The sequence below is a fragment of the Brassica napus genome, chromosome C9 (assembly GCF_020379485.1).
Source record: "Brassica napus cultivar Da-Ae chromosome C9, Da-Ae, whole genome shotgun sequence".
NCBI classification, from domain to species: domain Eukaryota; kingdom Viridiplantae; phylum Streptophyta; class Magnoliopsida; order Brassicales; family Brassicaceae; genus Brassica; species Brassica napus.
In genome coordinates this window covers 40,852,543-40,870,630 of record NC_063452.1, presented here as the reverse complement: position 1 = coordinate 40,870,630, position 18,088 = coordinate 40,852,543, and the positions used below count along the sequence as shown (strand labels likewise).

Here is an 18,088-nt window from a genome sequence, read left to right as displayed (position 1 = left end):
AGGGTTTGAAGTTCAAATTTAAGAAACGATTTAAAGTTTTAATATTGTGTTAAGAGCTGAAGCAATGATTTTGTTCCCGCCCAAAATATGAAACATCGCGAAACAAATTACATTTGACGGCTAACTTATAGGAACATTACGGTTGACTTATGCATACTTTATGGCTGAGTTATGCATACGTTACGGCTGAGTTATAATCAAATTATGGTTGAGTTATGCATATGTTATGGCTGAGTTATGGTTACTCTATAGTTTAGGGTTTGAGTTTCAAATTTAAGAAAAGATTTAAAATTTTAATATTGTGTTCAGAGTTGAAGGAATGATTTTGTTCCCGCCCAAAATACGAAACATCGCGAAACAAATTACACTTGATGGCTGACTTATAGAAATGTTACGGCTGACTTATACCATTCAAATACGTTACAGCTGAGTTATGCATACGTTATGTCTGAGTTATAATCATATTATGGTTGAGTTATGCATACGTTATGGCTGAGTTATGGTTGCAATACGGCTTTGTTATAATCAAATGCTGAGTTATGGTTACAATACGACTTTGTTATAACCAAGTCGACCAAAAAAGCTTATAGCAGGCTCAAGATTCATCATCCAAACTTAAATTGAATTTAGAAACCAAAAGAGAAACTAAAAAGAAGAGTCTATAGATTATGAATCAAAAGACAAATCAGTCGCATAAACATAGATTTAAAAACTCAAAAATCTGAGACAGATCTACTGCAGTGGTTGTCGTCTTCGATCGTGGTCGGTTAGAGAAGAAGCTTTCTATCCTCCAGTGTCATGTATGGTGATCCGACATCCTGCTGCTCCCTCTCTCATCAGATTCGTCGTTTTTCAGAAGAAGAATGAGTTAAAGAGAGAGAGAGATGAAAAGGCTAAGTTCCGTCAATTGTAAGAAAATGAGAAAATGATTTTTGGCCTTTAGATTTCATTTAATCAATGACCATAAATTGTGATCCTTGGAAAAAAAAGATTAACCAATGAGAAAAAGGATAAGGATAGACAAAAAAATAGTTTTGAACCCTTAGATTAAAATCAATCAATGGTCATGAAAAAATCAATATAAATTGTAATTTAGTTCTTTTCAATTTGTTTTAAAAATTGCTTAAATTTAAAGAATGTAAATATGGGTTTAAATCAAAATTTAAAATGGAATTTAAAAATTAAAGATTATATTTTAATTAATGATTAAAATTTGAGTTTAACTCTAAACTATAAACCTAAACCTTATACTTTAAATATTAAAAAAATATCATATTTAAAAAAGATAAACTTTATAATTTTTATAACTTTATAATTCTGTAGTTTAGGATTTGAGGTTTAGATTTAAGAAAATATTAAAGTTAGAGTTTTGTAAGTAAGAATTGTATAAGTGATTGTAAGAGAACATATATCTCAAGATCAAGTTAAAGTTTCAACTTGAAAATTCAAGAAACTATGCACATCCAGTTGATTTATATTCACTTGATATTGATAAGATGATCTTCAATATAATTTTTTTTAAGTACTTGAATTATGTTTTCCGATTTTAAGGTATGTTTGAGGTATGACTGAGTTATATAAACGACAGCTGAGTTTTATAAACATTTTCTGATTTTAGGGTATGTTTGAGGTGTGACTGAGTTATATAAACGACAAGGCTGAGATATATAAACGACACGACTGAGTTGTGTAAACATAGCATAAGTTAAATACACAATACATGGGTGAGTTATGCTGAGTTATATAAACGATACGGCTGGGTTATCTAAACGACACAGCTGAGTTTTATAAACATTTTCTGATTTTAGGGTATGTTTGAGGTATGACTGAGTTATATAAACGACACGGCTGAGATATATAAATGACACGGCTGAGTTGTGTAAACATAGCATAAGTTAAATACACAATACATGGGTGAGTTATGTTTCTTACATAGAAAACCCAAAAATACAGATTTTCTGCACCATTCCGGTGATAACTTCTCCATGTCTGCAAGCTTCATTGAACTCTTCTGTATCATCTCTGCTGAATCCGTCACTTCTTTCCGTCTCCTCCATTCCCTTCTTGTTCAATCTTCTCTTTCACTCAGATCTGGAAAAACAAATTAGATTATCCAAATATATGTATCAAATCACAAACAAATTTAAATGAATACATTCCACAATTGCCAATTTGAGTGTTTTTTGGAATGTATTTGTCTTTTCTCCTCGGAATGCACATTTCTTATAGCTAGGTTTTCAGAGATTGGCGGAAAATAACTCAGCCACAACTGCATGTATAAACCAGTCGTAAAAGAAAAGTAACCCAGCCACAACATAAATTAAAACTCAGCCACAAACTCGAGAAACTTATCAGAGAAGATGATTTCGAGCGATTGCAGCGAAGAAGATTTCGTAGAAACGCTTGCGGAGAAGACGTTTTCGGCGAAGACGTTATCGGAGAAAACAGTTCGAGAATTTCGGACGGTAAACAACAATATCGACTCAAAATATTATGGTTTAAGCGACAAACGATGAAACTTGTAGTTTTTTTTTTCCATTTAGTTACAAAAATGATTCATTGTCTTTCTTCTCTTTTGATTAAAATAATTACAGTTATTAATGACGTGGATATAATAATTAGTGACATGGATTTGTTGTTTAAAAATAATCACAATTAAAAAAAACTAACCAAATACCTTACTTATATTTTACTAGAGGTATACAGGCATTCTAATAATTTTTTTAAAATGTATGTTATTATAGTCATATCCCAACTTTTCTATAATATTCTAGTAATTTTATCTATATAAAAAACAATGATGGTACTAAATCATTATGACTTTTTCCTACAAATCATGAAGAAGAAGAAGCCGCTAGCCGTTATGTTTAAAATATAAACCAATTCTCATTTGTCCTTCACCAATAGTCATTACAAGAACACTTGCCACCTTCGAACCGATGAAACCGATTGTTATCTCTCACAATGATCACTCTTGCCGTACATACCGACATGAACTTGATCGCGTTATGACAATCCCCGCACACTCGCAGGTTCTTAATCACCCTGATCGGCCTATCCGCCGGAAACGTGATCAGCCCAAAAGCAATAGCTAATCTCTCGCTATGATACCTTATTGTCTGATTCTTCTCGTCTCCATCCACTTCTCTCAGAACAAAGCTCGTGTCTGCAACGTAACCCGCTTTCTCCATCTCTTCCCCTAACTCAGCCAGCTTCTCGTAGATCTCCTTGCTCCTCTCATGTCGTCTCTCTCCAGCTGCAAATGTATGAACTTTGTTCCTTTCTTCAACCCAGCTTAGTCCTGTTTCCTTCTTCTCCCCTCTGTCTCGAAGCAACTTTCTAGCTTTGGCTGCGTATTCGAATCTACCATCGGCTGCATAAGCATTGGATAGCGAAATGTGCATACCGGAACTCACTGGTCCTAGTTCAAAGACCTTGTCTGCTGCAAACGCTGCAAGCTCTGTGTTCTTGTGGAGTGTACAGCCCGTGAGTAAAGCTCCCCATACAGATTCCGTGGGATCGATAGGCATATTCGTGATGACTTCGAGGGCTTCTTGTAGCTTACCAGCTCGTGCCAACATATCCACCAAGGAAGCGTAATGCTTATCCGTTGGCTCGATTCTATATTCTTCCTTCATTATATCAAAGTAGTATCTCCCTTCATCAACCAAACCCGCATGGCTACAAGCATTGAGCACGTTCAGAAAAGTTATAAAATTTGGTTTCATCCCAGAGCGTTTCATCTTCTTAAACAACTCTATAACTTCTTGAACGTGCGAGTGTTGCGCACAGGCCTTGAGCATCGCGTTCCAAATCCCTAGATTCTTCACGGGGGTCTCGCGGAAGGCTTGATAAGCTCCTTCTAGAACACCACATTTTGAATACAACGAGACTAAAGAGCTTCCCACGAAGCTAGACGAGTCGAAGCTGGACTTAATACACAAACCCTGAATCTGTCTACCTAACTCAAGAAGGGTCGAGTTAGCGCAGACACTGATGACACTTGAAAACGAGTGATCATTGACTTCAAGATTATCAAACAAAGCTTCTTTAAACATCAGCAAAGCTTCCTCGTTCTCACCCATCTGTGCATACCCATAAATCATCGCACTCCACGTAACAACATTTCTGTGAGGCATTTCGTCGAACACCTTCCTCGCATCAGCAACCTCCCCACATTTCCCATACATGTCGACAAGAGAAGTCCCCACGAAGACATCGGACTCGTACCCACTCTTCATCGAGAGACAGTGAACCGATCTACCGATATCAGAACGACTGAGAATCGCACAGGACTTAGTAGCCGACGGGAGAACACGATCATCAGGGCGGAGGTTCCCAGCCATCATTTTCCTGAGGAAGTCAAGGGACTTCCATGGAAGCTCGTTCTGGGAGAAGCAGGAGATGATGGAGCTCCAAGTTGTGGCGCTCTTTTGCTGGGTTTCGAAAGCTCGGAGAGAATCGAGTGGGAGCTGGGATTTGGAATAGAAGTTGATGAGATTGTTAGCGATGAGAGGGATGAGAAAGAAGCCTGATTTGACGATATAACCATGAAGCTGAAGTCCTTTAGCAGTGGATTTGGAGCGAGCTGAAGAAAGAAGGAGATCGTTAATTAGATGGTAGTTGTGGCATGGAACGGCGAAGAAACCTGAAGAAACGTTGTCGAGCATTTGGACGAGCTCGACGAGAAACCAAAACCTCAGTGGGGTTTAGTTGTCTCTTTGTTGGGTAGATTTTGTCATGACCTATTATTAATTGTCTCGGCCAGTTAGGCCCATTTTCTTAAGTTGTTCACTTATTTGGCGTAGGATTTCATGGTCACGTGGTTGACCAGCACATATGACCGCAACAATTTGAGTAGAGTTCCTACCAGTGTTTTTACATCCGCGGTCGGACCGGTAAACCCGGTGAACCACTGAGTAATTCTTTTTTTTGTCATTGAGGTAACCTCAAAAAAAAAAATCACAAGCGATGAAAAGCAAAGGAAAACAACAAACTGAAAACCAATAGGCCCCATAAAAACCTCCAAACATTTGGGAACAATAATAGTCCCTTTAAAGAGGAATAAGAATAAGAGCTTAGGCAGCAGTTGCTTCCTCCGATTACACTGCGGTCAACCATCTAGGGGCATTCCTTGCCACATAGGATTGGAGGCGAAGGTGTTGGTCGCTTGTGACACTCTGCGCAATCATAGAGGCTGTCGTGTTACACAAAAAGGTGATGAAAAAAAACTTATTAAGCTCATCGTTGTACTTGACGGATTGTGACAGAAAAGTGATAAGAAACAGAAAAAATGAGATGAGAAACAAAATAAACAGAAAAGAAGAGAAAAGAGGAAGACGATAGAAGAGGGGAGATAATTTTTTTTAGTGAACCTTTTTTTAAAAGATCTATTTATCTTTACCTCATAATAATTTTCAACATCTTGATGTTGATTTTTCATTATTGTGGCTCCCTAAAAGGTTGTTGGCCCTGATCTCAAGGATACAACAGTTAGTGCAGACACTTATGGATATATAATCATGTGTGAGTATGCATGATTGTGATTTGTTAGTATATTTCAATTACATCTTTTCCATACCGACTACTGGATTGTGAATTCTATTTAACTTGGCTGCTTTTGTGTCTCCAAAATTGGTTGAGTTTTGATATATACATAGAATGCATTTTTCTTATTATACTTCCAAGTTTGAAGTCTGCATATATCACAATAAATGAAGGACGAGGACGAATGAGCTGAGTGTGAATACTAAACATGTTCTTACAAATTGAAGTGTTGTAGTTTTGTTCAACACTAACTTATGCCTTATTTAGAACACTCACTTCCATAACATATGTACTCTCTTCTCGACAATGACACATGCTAACCTAATAAAAAACAACAAAAGCGCTGACACATGACAGAAAATTCGTCCAACCGCACTCCTATTGGATAAAACAGCTAGAACTAATACATTGTAATAAGAAACAGACAAGTTCAATCGACAAACCTAAATATAACATAAATAATATAAATATGAATAGAAATAAAAATATTATAAATATATATATAAATATTAATATATTTAGATATAAAAATTTCATATTAATTAATATAGTATTATATATATATAATAATAATTTTATATATGAATAATAATAAAATAAAAAATATAATGGATTAAAGGTTTGTTGGTTAAAAAGATACATTTTACTTAGTATCAATAATTAATTATATATAATAGCATAGAGATATAAATTTATTAAAAAAGTAAAAATTAAAATAATGAATAATATAAAATATATGAATTAATAATAATATTTGTGAGATTATAATGTTATAAAAAATTTACTATTACTAAAATCATTTAATTATCAACTTAACACTTCTAGTTAATAAATATATATATGTAAAATTTAAATATGATGTAATTCTATTTAATGTTAATTTTTGATTAACTATGTCCCATTAGATTATAGAACACCACTAAATATACATAAAAGTATAAGTATATCATCACTTAATTGAGATAACCTATCTAAAACAATTTTCTATGAACACATTAAAAAATAAATTAATTAATAAATAATGTAATTTTTTATATACGATAACAAAAAAATATAAAATAGCATAAAACATAATGAAAGAAAATAAAGGAGAGAGAGAGATAAAGAGAGATAAAATTAAAAAGATAGAAATTATGAATATATAAAAAATATTTTTGATATTTAAATATCTAATAAATTATCAAAACATAATTTTAAAAATATTCATAAGAAAAAATAATCTAAGATTTTTGTGTTAAAAATATTTTACTTATTATCAAATTTTCATAATTACAGTAAATAAACAAGAAATATGTAAATTATTATGTATTCATGAACATATTATATTAAGATGATCATGATCTATAACAAGAATAACACATACACAATAAAGTTAATCTCACCTTAAATTTGAGTAAGGTAAACATTTTGACTACTCTCTCTACTGAATTTTATGTATTTTGTTACTAACGCCCGTGCGTAGAGTAGAGAGAGAGCAAGAGAGAGAGAGAGAGAGAGAGAGAGAGAGAGAGAGAGAGAGAGAGAGAGAGAGAGAGAGAGAGAGAGAGATAGATAGAGAGAGATAGAGAATCGAGAGGAGAGATAGAGAGAGAGAGCTGAGAGATGAGAGATAAGATCTAGAGAGAGAGAGAGATAGATAGAGATCGAGAGAGAGAGATCTCTCTACTTAGATCTAGAGCTCTAAGCAGATCTAGAGGAGAGCTCTAGAGAGAGAGAGAGAGAGAGAGAGAGAGAGAGAGAGAGAGAGCGATAGAGAGCGAGAGAAAGAGAGATTATGCTAATAGTAAAAATTAGTTTTTTGGTTAATTTTAAATTTAAGAAAATAGTATATCTCATATACATCTCTTACAAATGTAAAACTAAAACACAAACCACAAATCATATAAAAAATAATAATCTTGATCACAAGTAAATTATATCCCGCCCATAGGGCGGGCCGACCCTAGTACTTTATATATCCTTCAACTTTAAAATTTGTTTTGCTTATTTTGTTCATCGTGAATAGCATTTATTATAGCATTCTAGATTCTAACTTCTATCATATAAATATGTTTTTATTTTTTTTCGTGAATCACTTGCTTTTATCTCTTTTTTTTTGATTTTACATGTTTCTAAATAAATAATATTTTATAGTGAATCTAAGTTATTGATCTTATTCATTTTTAAAAAAAAATCATATATAATATCGACTAAATTATTTTATTCTGATATTTAGATTTTGATGAACATTTATTATGCCACGTGAAGAAGATATAATGAAAGATGATAGAAAAAACTAGAATTATTTAATGAGATTTGGTATTATTTATTTTTGTTATCGACACTCTATTACAATTTTGGTGTTTTAAACATTTGTTTATTTTTTATTTAAAATTAAATTTTATTATTGACATTAGATATCTAAAACATTAGAAATTAAATGTTTAAAATGGAATTAAACCATGAAAGATTTTGGAATAAAAAGTATTTCGTATATAAATAATTAAAATTGTTAGTCATAAAAATAAGAATAGCACAGTTGTAAATACTTAGACAAATTAACCAAGGACATCTCTTAAAAAGATCATGTTTTAATAGTATTAATACTAAATTTGTTGAAAACAGTTATATGTGAAAGACTATCAAAGCCTAAGCCCATACATCTTCAAAACAAGGATATAAATCGAAGTTCTTACCAAATTTCTTATCTCTATCTGAACTTTTACTATTTTCAAGTGAGTATTTTAGATAGATCATCTTTGAAACTTTACACTAGAGTCTCTGCGGGTAAGTTTGGAGCCAACACACTATCCAAGTTACAACTCAATTTACCTCCCAATTGATCTCATCCTTGAGATACTCTTGAGATTGTCTTCTAAGACAGTTGCTAGGTTTGATCTAGCATCCTCCTATCTCGAGACGATCTAAGGTAACCTCAACTGAGAAGGAATACAATTCGAGAAGCTTCCTAGGACATTGGTAAACAATACAAAGTATTCACTGTAATGCCCCGGCCCGCCAATGTTTGTGAGCCCTAACGTCCACTCTTGGCAAGTGAGCCTCACCCTCGTTCGACGTCCAGTACGTTATCGGAAAGGCTCGGTAGACTTGATATACTGACTCTGCAAACACGATGTGACCATTTTCTGTGCTTGTCCTCACTCGCACGGTACCGGGATTGACCAGCTTGCACCAGCTTCCCGATAGGTCATACATCATTTGATTGTTCCAGTTCAAGTACCTTTACCTCTCGAGTTCCCTCCGGATGGTTAACCAAAAAGTTAAGTTCACTTTGTGTCATAGCCAAATCAATTCTTATAAGACATTTTCACCTAATCTACTATCACAAATTCGGGGTACTAAATTCACCCCAATTAACAGAGTGCAACGTCCTCATTGCACATCTGGACGGTCACCCCGATGGTGTGAGTCCACTCGACTCTAAACTCTCATCAGGTTTTGGCTCTGATACCAATTGTAACGCACCGACTCGCCAATGTTTGTGAGCCCTAACCCCAACGTCCACGCTCAGCAAGTGAGCCAGTTCACCCTCATTCGACGTCTAGTGCGTTATCAGAAAAAAGCTATGTAGATTTAATATATTGATCCTGCAAATATGACATGACCGTTCCCCGTACTTTTTTCCTCACTTGCATAGTACCGGGATTGACCAGCTTGCACCAGCTTGCACCAGCTTCCCGATAGGTCACCCATTTTTTTATTGTTCCATCTCAAATACCTTTAATTCTGGAGTTCTCCCCGTATGATTAACAAAAAAGTAAGTGCACTTTTTAGTCGAATCAATTCTTATAAGCCGTTTCCAATACGACCACAATTCTGAGGTACTACACTGACGATATTCAATTCACTTCGTGGAGCAGAATATCAAAAGGATAGTTATATTCTGACTTTATGAACTGAAAAATTGTCATGGAGGAGGATCCAGTTACAGGCGACCTACCCTTTTATTATAAGTGGAGGGATATGCATCAATGGGTTTTGTATTACATAACTGGCCAAACCAAGAGTGTGTTGAAGAAGAAGACAACTTACTTTAATGTTAGATCAGAAAATCTTACGTTTCTTAGAGCAATATCTTTTTTTTTTCTTCTTAGAGCAATATCTATTGGCATGGACCTTTCTTACTAAGATAATAAATTACAAAGGTAAATAAGGTGTCATTGGACAAAATTCTAAAATGGGCCAAATAGCCAAAATTTAATCTCTCATAGACCAAATCATTCTACATGGACCAAGAGAACAAAAATCTCAAATGGACCAAATAGCTAAAAATTAATCTTCCACCACCTAAATTATTTTACATAGACCAAGAGGTCGGTAAAAGACGTTTTTGCCATTAATGATGGGTTAGTATGAACCCTTCCATCAAATCATTTTTGTTTTAATGAGAACCATTAGATCATGAGAGGAAAGAAGGAATGAAATATTACAGATTACCATTAATGAAACTTAATCATGAACCGTCGGATCTTCATGTCATGTTTTAATTTTGGTCATCGATTTCACTCATCTCTTCTTCACTCTCATTCTCTTTTCTTAATTTCAACCATGTGATCAACTCACAGCCACACAATCTTATTTATTTCATTCTCTCATTCGACTGGATACACCTAATATAATTCTTACAACTAAATATGTTAAGAAATTGAATAACTAGTATAATTGGTATATAAATGTTATAATTTATGTACGTAGGTAATATAATTAACACGACTAATAAATCATGTTTTACATATGAAATAAACAAGCAAATATCCTAATTAGTATATGAAGACAAAATTTCATCTATTTCATTTGAGATTTTTCATATTTTTGTTAAATTATTACATTACACTCTTAATTTTACATTATATACTTTATACTTTTAAGATTTTTTTAACTATATTAGCTATATTATTATGATAAACAAACATCAAACATATTTTTACAAAGTTATGATCTGAAAATATTGGTAAAACCCTAAAACTAGACCTATAAACAATTGATATAATTTTTATTATATATTAGATGAGTATTACTGGTACGACCAGTATAACTTTGACATTTCAGAAATTGATAAACTAATTTAGTATTCCATATGAGAAAAACAATCAAATGTTCCAATTGGTATGTACTCAAAAAATTTCTCTTAATTTATTTGTAGTTTTGGAAAATGTTTTTGAAAATTATTATACAATTCCATAAGTTTTGTGGTTATGTAAAGTATAAAAGCCAAAAATTTGCCAATCACTTTTTTTTAGGCTTTACAAATCTGTAAAGTCTTAAAAGCCCACTTTAAAAGAAAAGTGAAAACTGTTTTTTCTTACAAATTTTTCTACATCAGCTTAATTAAGGCTTTAAAACCTTCTTTCTCTCCATTTTTTGAAAAACGTGGTTAACTTTATTTTTCTGTTTTTGGTTCATTGGTTACCAAGATAAAAAAAACGATAAGTTTAATAACTGATAAAATAATTTTCATTAGTTAATTTAGTTTTTAACATAAAAAAAGCCATAATCTACTATTATTAGACATTAATTTGTTAAAGACTAAAAATATTGTATAGTTAATTGAAAACATTTACGAATGATTACTTTTGATAATAAATAATTAAAAACACTTTTTACTGGTATTTTTTAGTGTTTCCAGTTTTAATTTATCCAACTACATCTCGATCCGCGCAACCGCGCGGATTTGTTTTCATTTATTTTTATATAAACATTTTATTTTCAATTCTAAATTGGTATAAATTATAATATATATGTGTCTATCAATTTTTAAAACATAATAAGTTTACGGTATATTTTTTCATTGAATAGATTGTGTCAAACTTTCACATGTATTTGTATCTTCTTATATATATATATTTTCGGATTATTATTTCATTATTAAAAACGTAACTATATATATAAAGATTGGTAAAATATTGTTTTATTATCATATTCAAAGATATTGTAACATTTCACAAATTTAGAAAATTTTTTAAAAATTAAACTTTTCGCTTCATAAATTTATATTATCGAGTAAATAACTAAACATTTAGTATTTGTTTAATTTTTAAAATAAACTATATAGTTTAAAATTTGTTTTCATTGGTTTAAAGTATGCATGAGATTTATTATCCGAGATCCGGATTCAATCCGATTACTTTGGAGCTAATTTGAGTGGGAAACACGAAAAATCATTTAGATTATTTAAAAATGCGTTACAACATGTATCTCGAAAATCCCGAAGCTCAACAACTTCATCTAATATTTTTTTCAATTTATTCCACTGCTTAATATATTTTTTGATTATTAAACCGACAAAAAAAATTGAACTTTTGTAATTCTGAATATTCTTCTCATATTTATTTTCAAGATTATGCATTATTACAGATTTTATATTAGATTTTGTACAGAATTCATAATATAAATATATATTTTTATTGTAAGCTTTTGATACTAATCAAAATTTTAAAAGTATTTAGAGTAACAGCCGCAACTTTTAAAGTCAGAATTTCTAGAACCAAAATTCTAAAGTTAAAGCCTAAAACGAAAATCCTTACCGATCTGAGCCCAAATTTTTGTGTTAAACTTTTGCTAAATTGTATAAACCCTCAAAATTTCCGGAGAATATAGAAGCTACATAACTCATTTGCCTTAACTAAGCTAGCGTAATCTGATGACACATATAGACCAATAACGGTTCACCTTGTGGAAGATGGTGATACTCCTCGTCTAGTCTGTAGAAGAATAGGTCACATGGAAACAGTTATGAGAAGCGGGAGCAATTCGCTGTCGATGACGTGGAAAATCCCCGAAATGGCCCATCACCCCTCGTTAACCTCAAACTCAAACCGTCCTTTCTTGTTACTTTGTATATTATTTGTTTCATGTGGTCTTTTTCTACATGTTTGAACTAGAAAAACAAATTAGGTAAATAATAAATAGAAAAAAATGGCGACGTGATTTTGAAGATGTAATATGTCCCCCCTGAAGTAATCGCTGACATAGTTGCTAAAGCAGACGTCGGGTTAAGTGGTGAATACCATGTGAAGTCAAGATGCTGAGCTGGAGTCGTGTAGACTTGGAGAGCAAGGGAGTATCTTGGAGATAAGGAAAGAGGAATAAACTTGAGGAGCAAGTTTATGACTTAAATAAAGAGGATTAAGTGAATTCCAAGAAAATGAAAGTTGCACTTATTGTTATGGAAGATGTCCATACATGTTACCTTGGAGACAAGGGTTTCGGGAACATGGAGAATAACTATAAGATAGCTATGGGGTCGTCTGTATAGAGACAGAGACACAGAGGCTGGTCTTATAGAAAGAGAGAGAAGCTCTTGGAAGTGTTCTGGGTCGTGCTGAAGCAGCGGCTGAAGTACTCGACGGAAGAGAGACACAAGCGGGTAGCTTAGGAATCTTTCAGTAGCAGTTGTTAGGGTGTAACAGACTGTGTAAAGCTGATTAAGCAGAACTTGTAATAGACTGTACAAGACGATTTCTAATAAAGCTTAAGGGTTGCTTGTAGTTGTTTGTCTCTTGATTTATCTTATGCATTACCTTATTGTGGTGTCATCTTTGCACTAACAAGTGGTATCAGAGCGGGTCACCTAAGTTACTGGTGTGATCCTGAAGGTGAAGATGGACACGATTATCTCTGTGCAGAAGGCGATCATGTTGAATGCGGACCAGTATGGTCATTGGAAGGCTCGCATGAAGCAAATGATTCGAGGAATTAATGAAGATGCGTGGACAGCTGTGGAGATTGGTTGGGAGGAGCCTACCATAGTCACATGAGGTGAGAAGAAGCCTAAGCCAAAAGAGGATTGGTCAGAGGCAGAACGCAATGCATCAAAATTTAATGCAAAGGCATTGTCGGTGATTTTTGGAGCTGTTGAAGCAGAGCAGTTTCAGCTGATTCAGGGGAGTACTTCGGCTAAAGAGGCGTGGGAGATCCTGCTGAATTCGTTTGAAGGAGATGAGAGTGTCAAGAGAACACGTCTAGATCATCTTGGGTCGCAGTTTGAGAATCTCAGGTGGTCTGATAATGATTCTGTGGCGAGCTTCAGTGCCAAACTCAGTGCTATGGTGCATGAAGCATTTGTACTTGGGAAGAAGTACAAGGAGAAGAAGCTGGTAAAGAAGTTATTACGCTGTCTTCCAACAAAGTTTGGAGCTCACAAGGCGGTTTTGCAGATGACTACAAACACGGATGAGCTCAAGTTTGACAAGCTTGTGGGTATGCTGAAGGCACAAGAGATGGAGACAGACAGTAGTTCAGTCTCTACATCAAGCAGTGCGCCAAGGAGTGTGGCACTTGTAGCTGTCAAAGATACTGATAGGTTTCAGAAGATTGAAGATGACATTGGTATGCTGGTCAGGAATTTTGGTAAGACGAATTCTTCTAGTGGGAGGAATCAGTATGGTAGCCAGGGAGGTGATCGTGGCAATGGCAGAAGGAGAGAAAGTCTCAGGTGCTATGAGTGTGGAGGTGTTGGTCACATAAGAGTTGACTGTCATGTAGCACAGCCAAGAGAACTTAAGTGTTCTGAGTGCGAAGGTGTTGGACACACACGACGTGAATGTCCAAACCCAAAGAAGGGAAAAGGAGTTCCATTGCAGTCGTCTGATGATTCAGAGTCTGAAGAAGATGGAAAGGTGATAAAGAATATGGTTGCATTTGGTGCACGCAAGGAGAAATCTTGTGAATCCTCGGATTCAGATATCAGTACAGACTCTAAGGATTATCAAGTGATGCTCAAAAAGTGGATGAATCTCAAGAATGAGAATCTGAGGTTGCAAAACGATCTGGTGCAGAGTCGTGAGCAGTGTGAAGATCTTGCTGAAGAACTTGCTGCTGTAAATGAGAATTATGAGTCTCTGGAGAAGGAGGTTAGCAAACTGAGGGAGGTTGCTATTGATGAACGTGAGAGAGCAATGAGGCTGGAACGTGATTTGGCTGAGAATCGCAAACAGATCAGGATGCTCAACAGTGGATCCAAAGAGTTGGATAAGATACTCTCGATGGGTCAACCAGCCAAGGCGAATTGGGGACTGGGATATCGAGGAGCTGAGAGTACTAAGGAAGTACAACAGAAGGGGCTATCACATTTCGTGCATGGGAGCACATCAAAAAGTAGAGCCAAAGGAGCTTGTCTGGAAGTACGTCGGGACGTACGACAGGGAGTAAGGCAGGAAGTTCTACAGCGCGCAGCTGTGAGTAACAAGCCGAAAGTAGTACATCAGTGCAATAACACGAAGGTCAGACAGGAGGTTCTGAAGCATGGTTGTGCAGCTGGTACAAGGAAGCAGACTGATCGGTGCATCAGCAACTGTGTCAGGCCAAGCAAGAAGCAACATCGGATGTGCTGTTGGTTCTGTGGGAAGGTTGGACACAAGAATGTGGAGTGTTTTGCTCGTGAAAAGAGAAGAAACATGGCCAAGAAGGTGAACAAGACGTTCACTAAGCCCAGGAGGGTTGAAGAGGTGTCCTTAGCCAAGAGTGGCTTACTTGATGAGATCAAGGATGAGACATCAGAAGATGGATGCAGCTCTGTTAGGAGTGATCTTCAGGAAGATCAAGAAGCATCAAGCGTGGAGTCAGGACACGGAGTTGTCTGTGACACAAAGGGGAAGGAGATCGAAGTGCGTCAGGAAGTGGTGCGAGATGATCTTCAGGGGTGTGAAATCACTCCAAGACAATAGCAACGAGTGCAGAGGGCACTCGGTGCGGATGGGGAAGGGATCATGGTCAAGGAGACGAAACATGAAGGTAGCCAGATCCTCAACAGAAGTGGGTCGAGAGGTAGCTTGACAGGTGCGTCAGATCGTGATGCAGTACTTGTTATTCCGCTGCGGCAGTGGCTGTGTAATGATTATACATGAAGAAACAGACGGGAGGTCTGTAAAGCTTGATATCTAAGCATCTGTTTTAGCTTAGTATGCAATCAAGCAGGGGGAGAATGGTGATATTCTGGTACAGAGGATGCATATCTCATGGGGGAGAAAAGCATGGTGTGGTGCACATCTCGTGGGGGAGAAAGGCACATTTGGTATGAAAGTTTCCAGGTGAGGAACGTGGTTGCTGAACCAGAAGAGTGTTGTGCTTGATCGGCACACAAAGCTAAAAGGGGGAGATTGAAGATGTAAGATGTCTGCCCTGAAGTAGTCGCTGACGTAGTTGCTGAAGCAGACGTCGGGTTAAGTGGTGAAGACCATGTGGAGTCAAGATGCTGAACAGGAGTCGTGTAGACTTGGAGAGCAAGGGAGTATCTTGGAGATATGGAAAGAGGAATAAACTTGAGGAGCAAGTTTATGACTTAAAGAAACAGGAATAAGTGAATTCCAAGAAAAGGAAAGTTGCACTTATTGTTATGGAAGATGTCTATACATGTTGCATTGGAGACTATGGTTTCGGGAACATGGAGAATAACTATAAGATAGCTATGGGGTCGTCTGTATAGAGACAGAGACACAGAGGCTGATCTTATAGAAAGAGAGAGAAGCTCTTGGAAGTGTTCTGGGTCGTGCTGAAGCAGTGGCTGAAGTACTCGACGGAAGAGAGACACAAGCGGGTAGCTTAGGAATCTTTCAGTAGCAGTTGTTAGGGTGTAACAGACTGTGTAAAGCTGATTAAGCAGAACTTGTAATAGAGTGTACAAAGTGATTTCTAATAAAGATTAAGGGTTGCTTGTAGTTGTTTGTCTCTTGATTTATCTTCTGCATTACCTTATTGTGGTGTCATCTTTGCCCTAACAGATTTGTTGTTATTAAATACTAAAGTGTAATTGCTTGTGTAATTGCTTTTGTTATATATCAATTTATTTGAATAAAAACAAACATCATATCTTTATTGATTTTATAAAAGAGTAGTGTTTCTATTAATGTCAAACGGTTATCTTTTTGGCCAAGTACTCTTTGGGGAGTTATTGGTTTAAGAATTCTTTAAGGAATTATAAAATTTTAAGAATCAATTGTTATTGGTTTATGAATTTTTAAAATCTTTCCAAAATCCATTGTTATTGGTTTAAAGAGTTTTAAATTTCATTCAAATCTTTTGTTATTGAAAAAATTTAGTTTTTATTGATTTTGCTATTCTATTAAATTCTATGGTTATTGAGAGCTAAATTCGTTATATTTTTACTCATAAACCTAGACTTTGAAAACATCATATCTGCTCATAAGATTTCTGAAACCTGTGTAGTAATAAAAACATTCACATACCGTATGATATATTTTTCTGGTTTGACATGTGATTTTCAAAAGATCTCTTTGTCGGTTAGTTTCGTATTTGGTGTGTTCAAACATAATCTTTCGTTTGTAAGAGTGATGCCTCAAAAAAAATGTCAATGAAAATATGACTTATAAAAATCTGTCACGTAATATGAAGAATAAAATGACTATTTTCATAATAAAGCAAAAAGAAAACCATAACACAAAGAATCAATACTATAAAATGCATTTGCCCCCAAATAATAATACACTAGTGTCTCATGGAGATTCATTGTTGAAAATTTCTACAATATTTTGTATATTACATTAGAAGGAGAAACATTTTGAAAACATACATTGTGCAAATACTTAATAATCAATAACAATCAATAGAAATCAATACAAAATATTTGATAGAGATTTAGAAAACATTTGTTAAATCTACTAAACTTTTAAAAATCTGTCAACTTCTAAAATCACTAAACTCTTTCCAAATTCTGGTTTCATAAGATTTCTGAAACCTGTGTAGTAATAAAAACATTCACATACCGTATGATATATTTTTCTGGTTTGACATGTGATTTTCAAAAGATCTCTTTGTCGGTTAGTTTCGTATTTGGTGTGTTCAAACATAATCTTTCGTTTGTAAGAGTGATGCCTCAAAAAAAATGTCAATGAAAATATGACTTATAAAAATCTGTCACGTAATATGAAGAATAAAATGACTATTTTCATAATAAAGCAAAAAGAAAACCATAACACAAAGAATCAATACTATAAAATGCATTTGCCCCCAAATAATAATACACTAGTGTCTCATGGAGATTCATTGTTGAAAATTTCTACAATATTTTGTATATTACATTAGAAGGAGAAACATTTTGAAAACATACATTGTGCAAATACTTAATAATCAATAACAATCAATAGAAATCAATACAAAATATTTGATAGAGATTTAGAAAACATTTGTTAAATCTACTAAACTTTTAAAAATCTGTCAACTTCTAAAATCACTAAACTCTTTCCAAATTCTGGTTCCAATAACCCCCTCCCCCCCCCCCCCCCCCCCCCCCTTATTATCATCTATCAAAATTTTCGGTTCATTAGTTGATGTCCAAATATTAAAAAAAGTGACTATTATATGCAGCTGAAATCATATCAAATAAAATATGCTTAAATATTCGCTAAAATAATTACATGTGAATCGTGATGAAAAAATAAATTCTAAACCAAAAACGATAACTAAATTTCCACATATTTTAAACATACAAATAATATGAATTATTTAGTTTATTTTAAACTATACAAGAAATTATTCATTCCATATTTTTCATATAATTTGTAATTTTCTGTCAAATTTCTAATTA

General features: G+C 34.5%; 1 protein-coding gene across 1 annotated transcript; it reads right to left on the bottom strand.

Moving 5' to 3' along the window:
- Positions 1 to 2,842: 2,842 nt before the first annotated feature.
- LOC106421412 (putative pentatricopeptide repeat-containing protein At5g52630) lies at positions 2,843 to 4,829 on the bottom strand. Its single transcript, XM_013862261.3, has one exon. The coding sequence runs from the start codon at positions 4,668 to 4,670 to the stop codon at positions 2,898 to 2,900; it is 1,773 nt and encodes a 590-aa protein (XP_013717715.2). The 5' UTR covers positions 4,671 to 4,829; the 3' UTR covers positions 2,843 to 2,897.
- Positions 4,830 to 18,088: the final 13,259 nt, after the last annotated feature.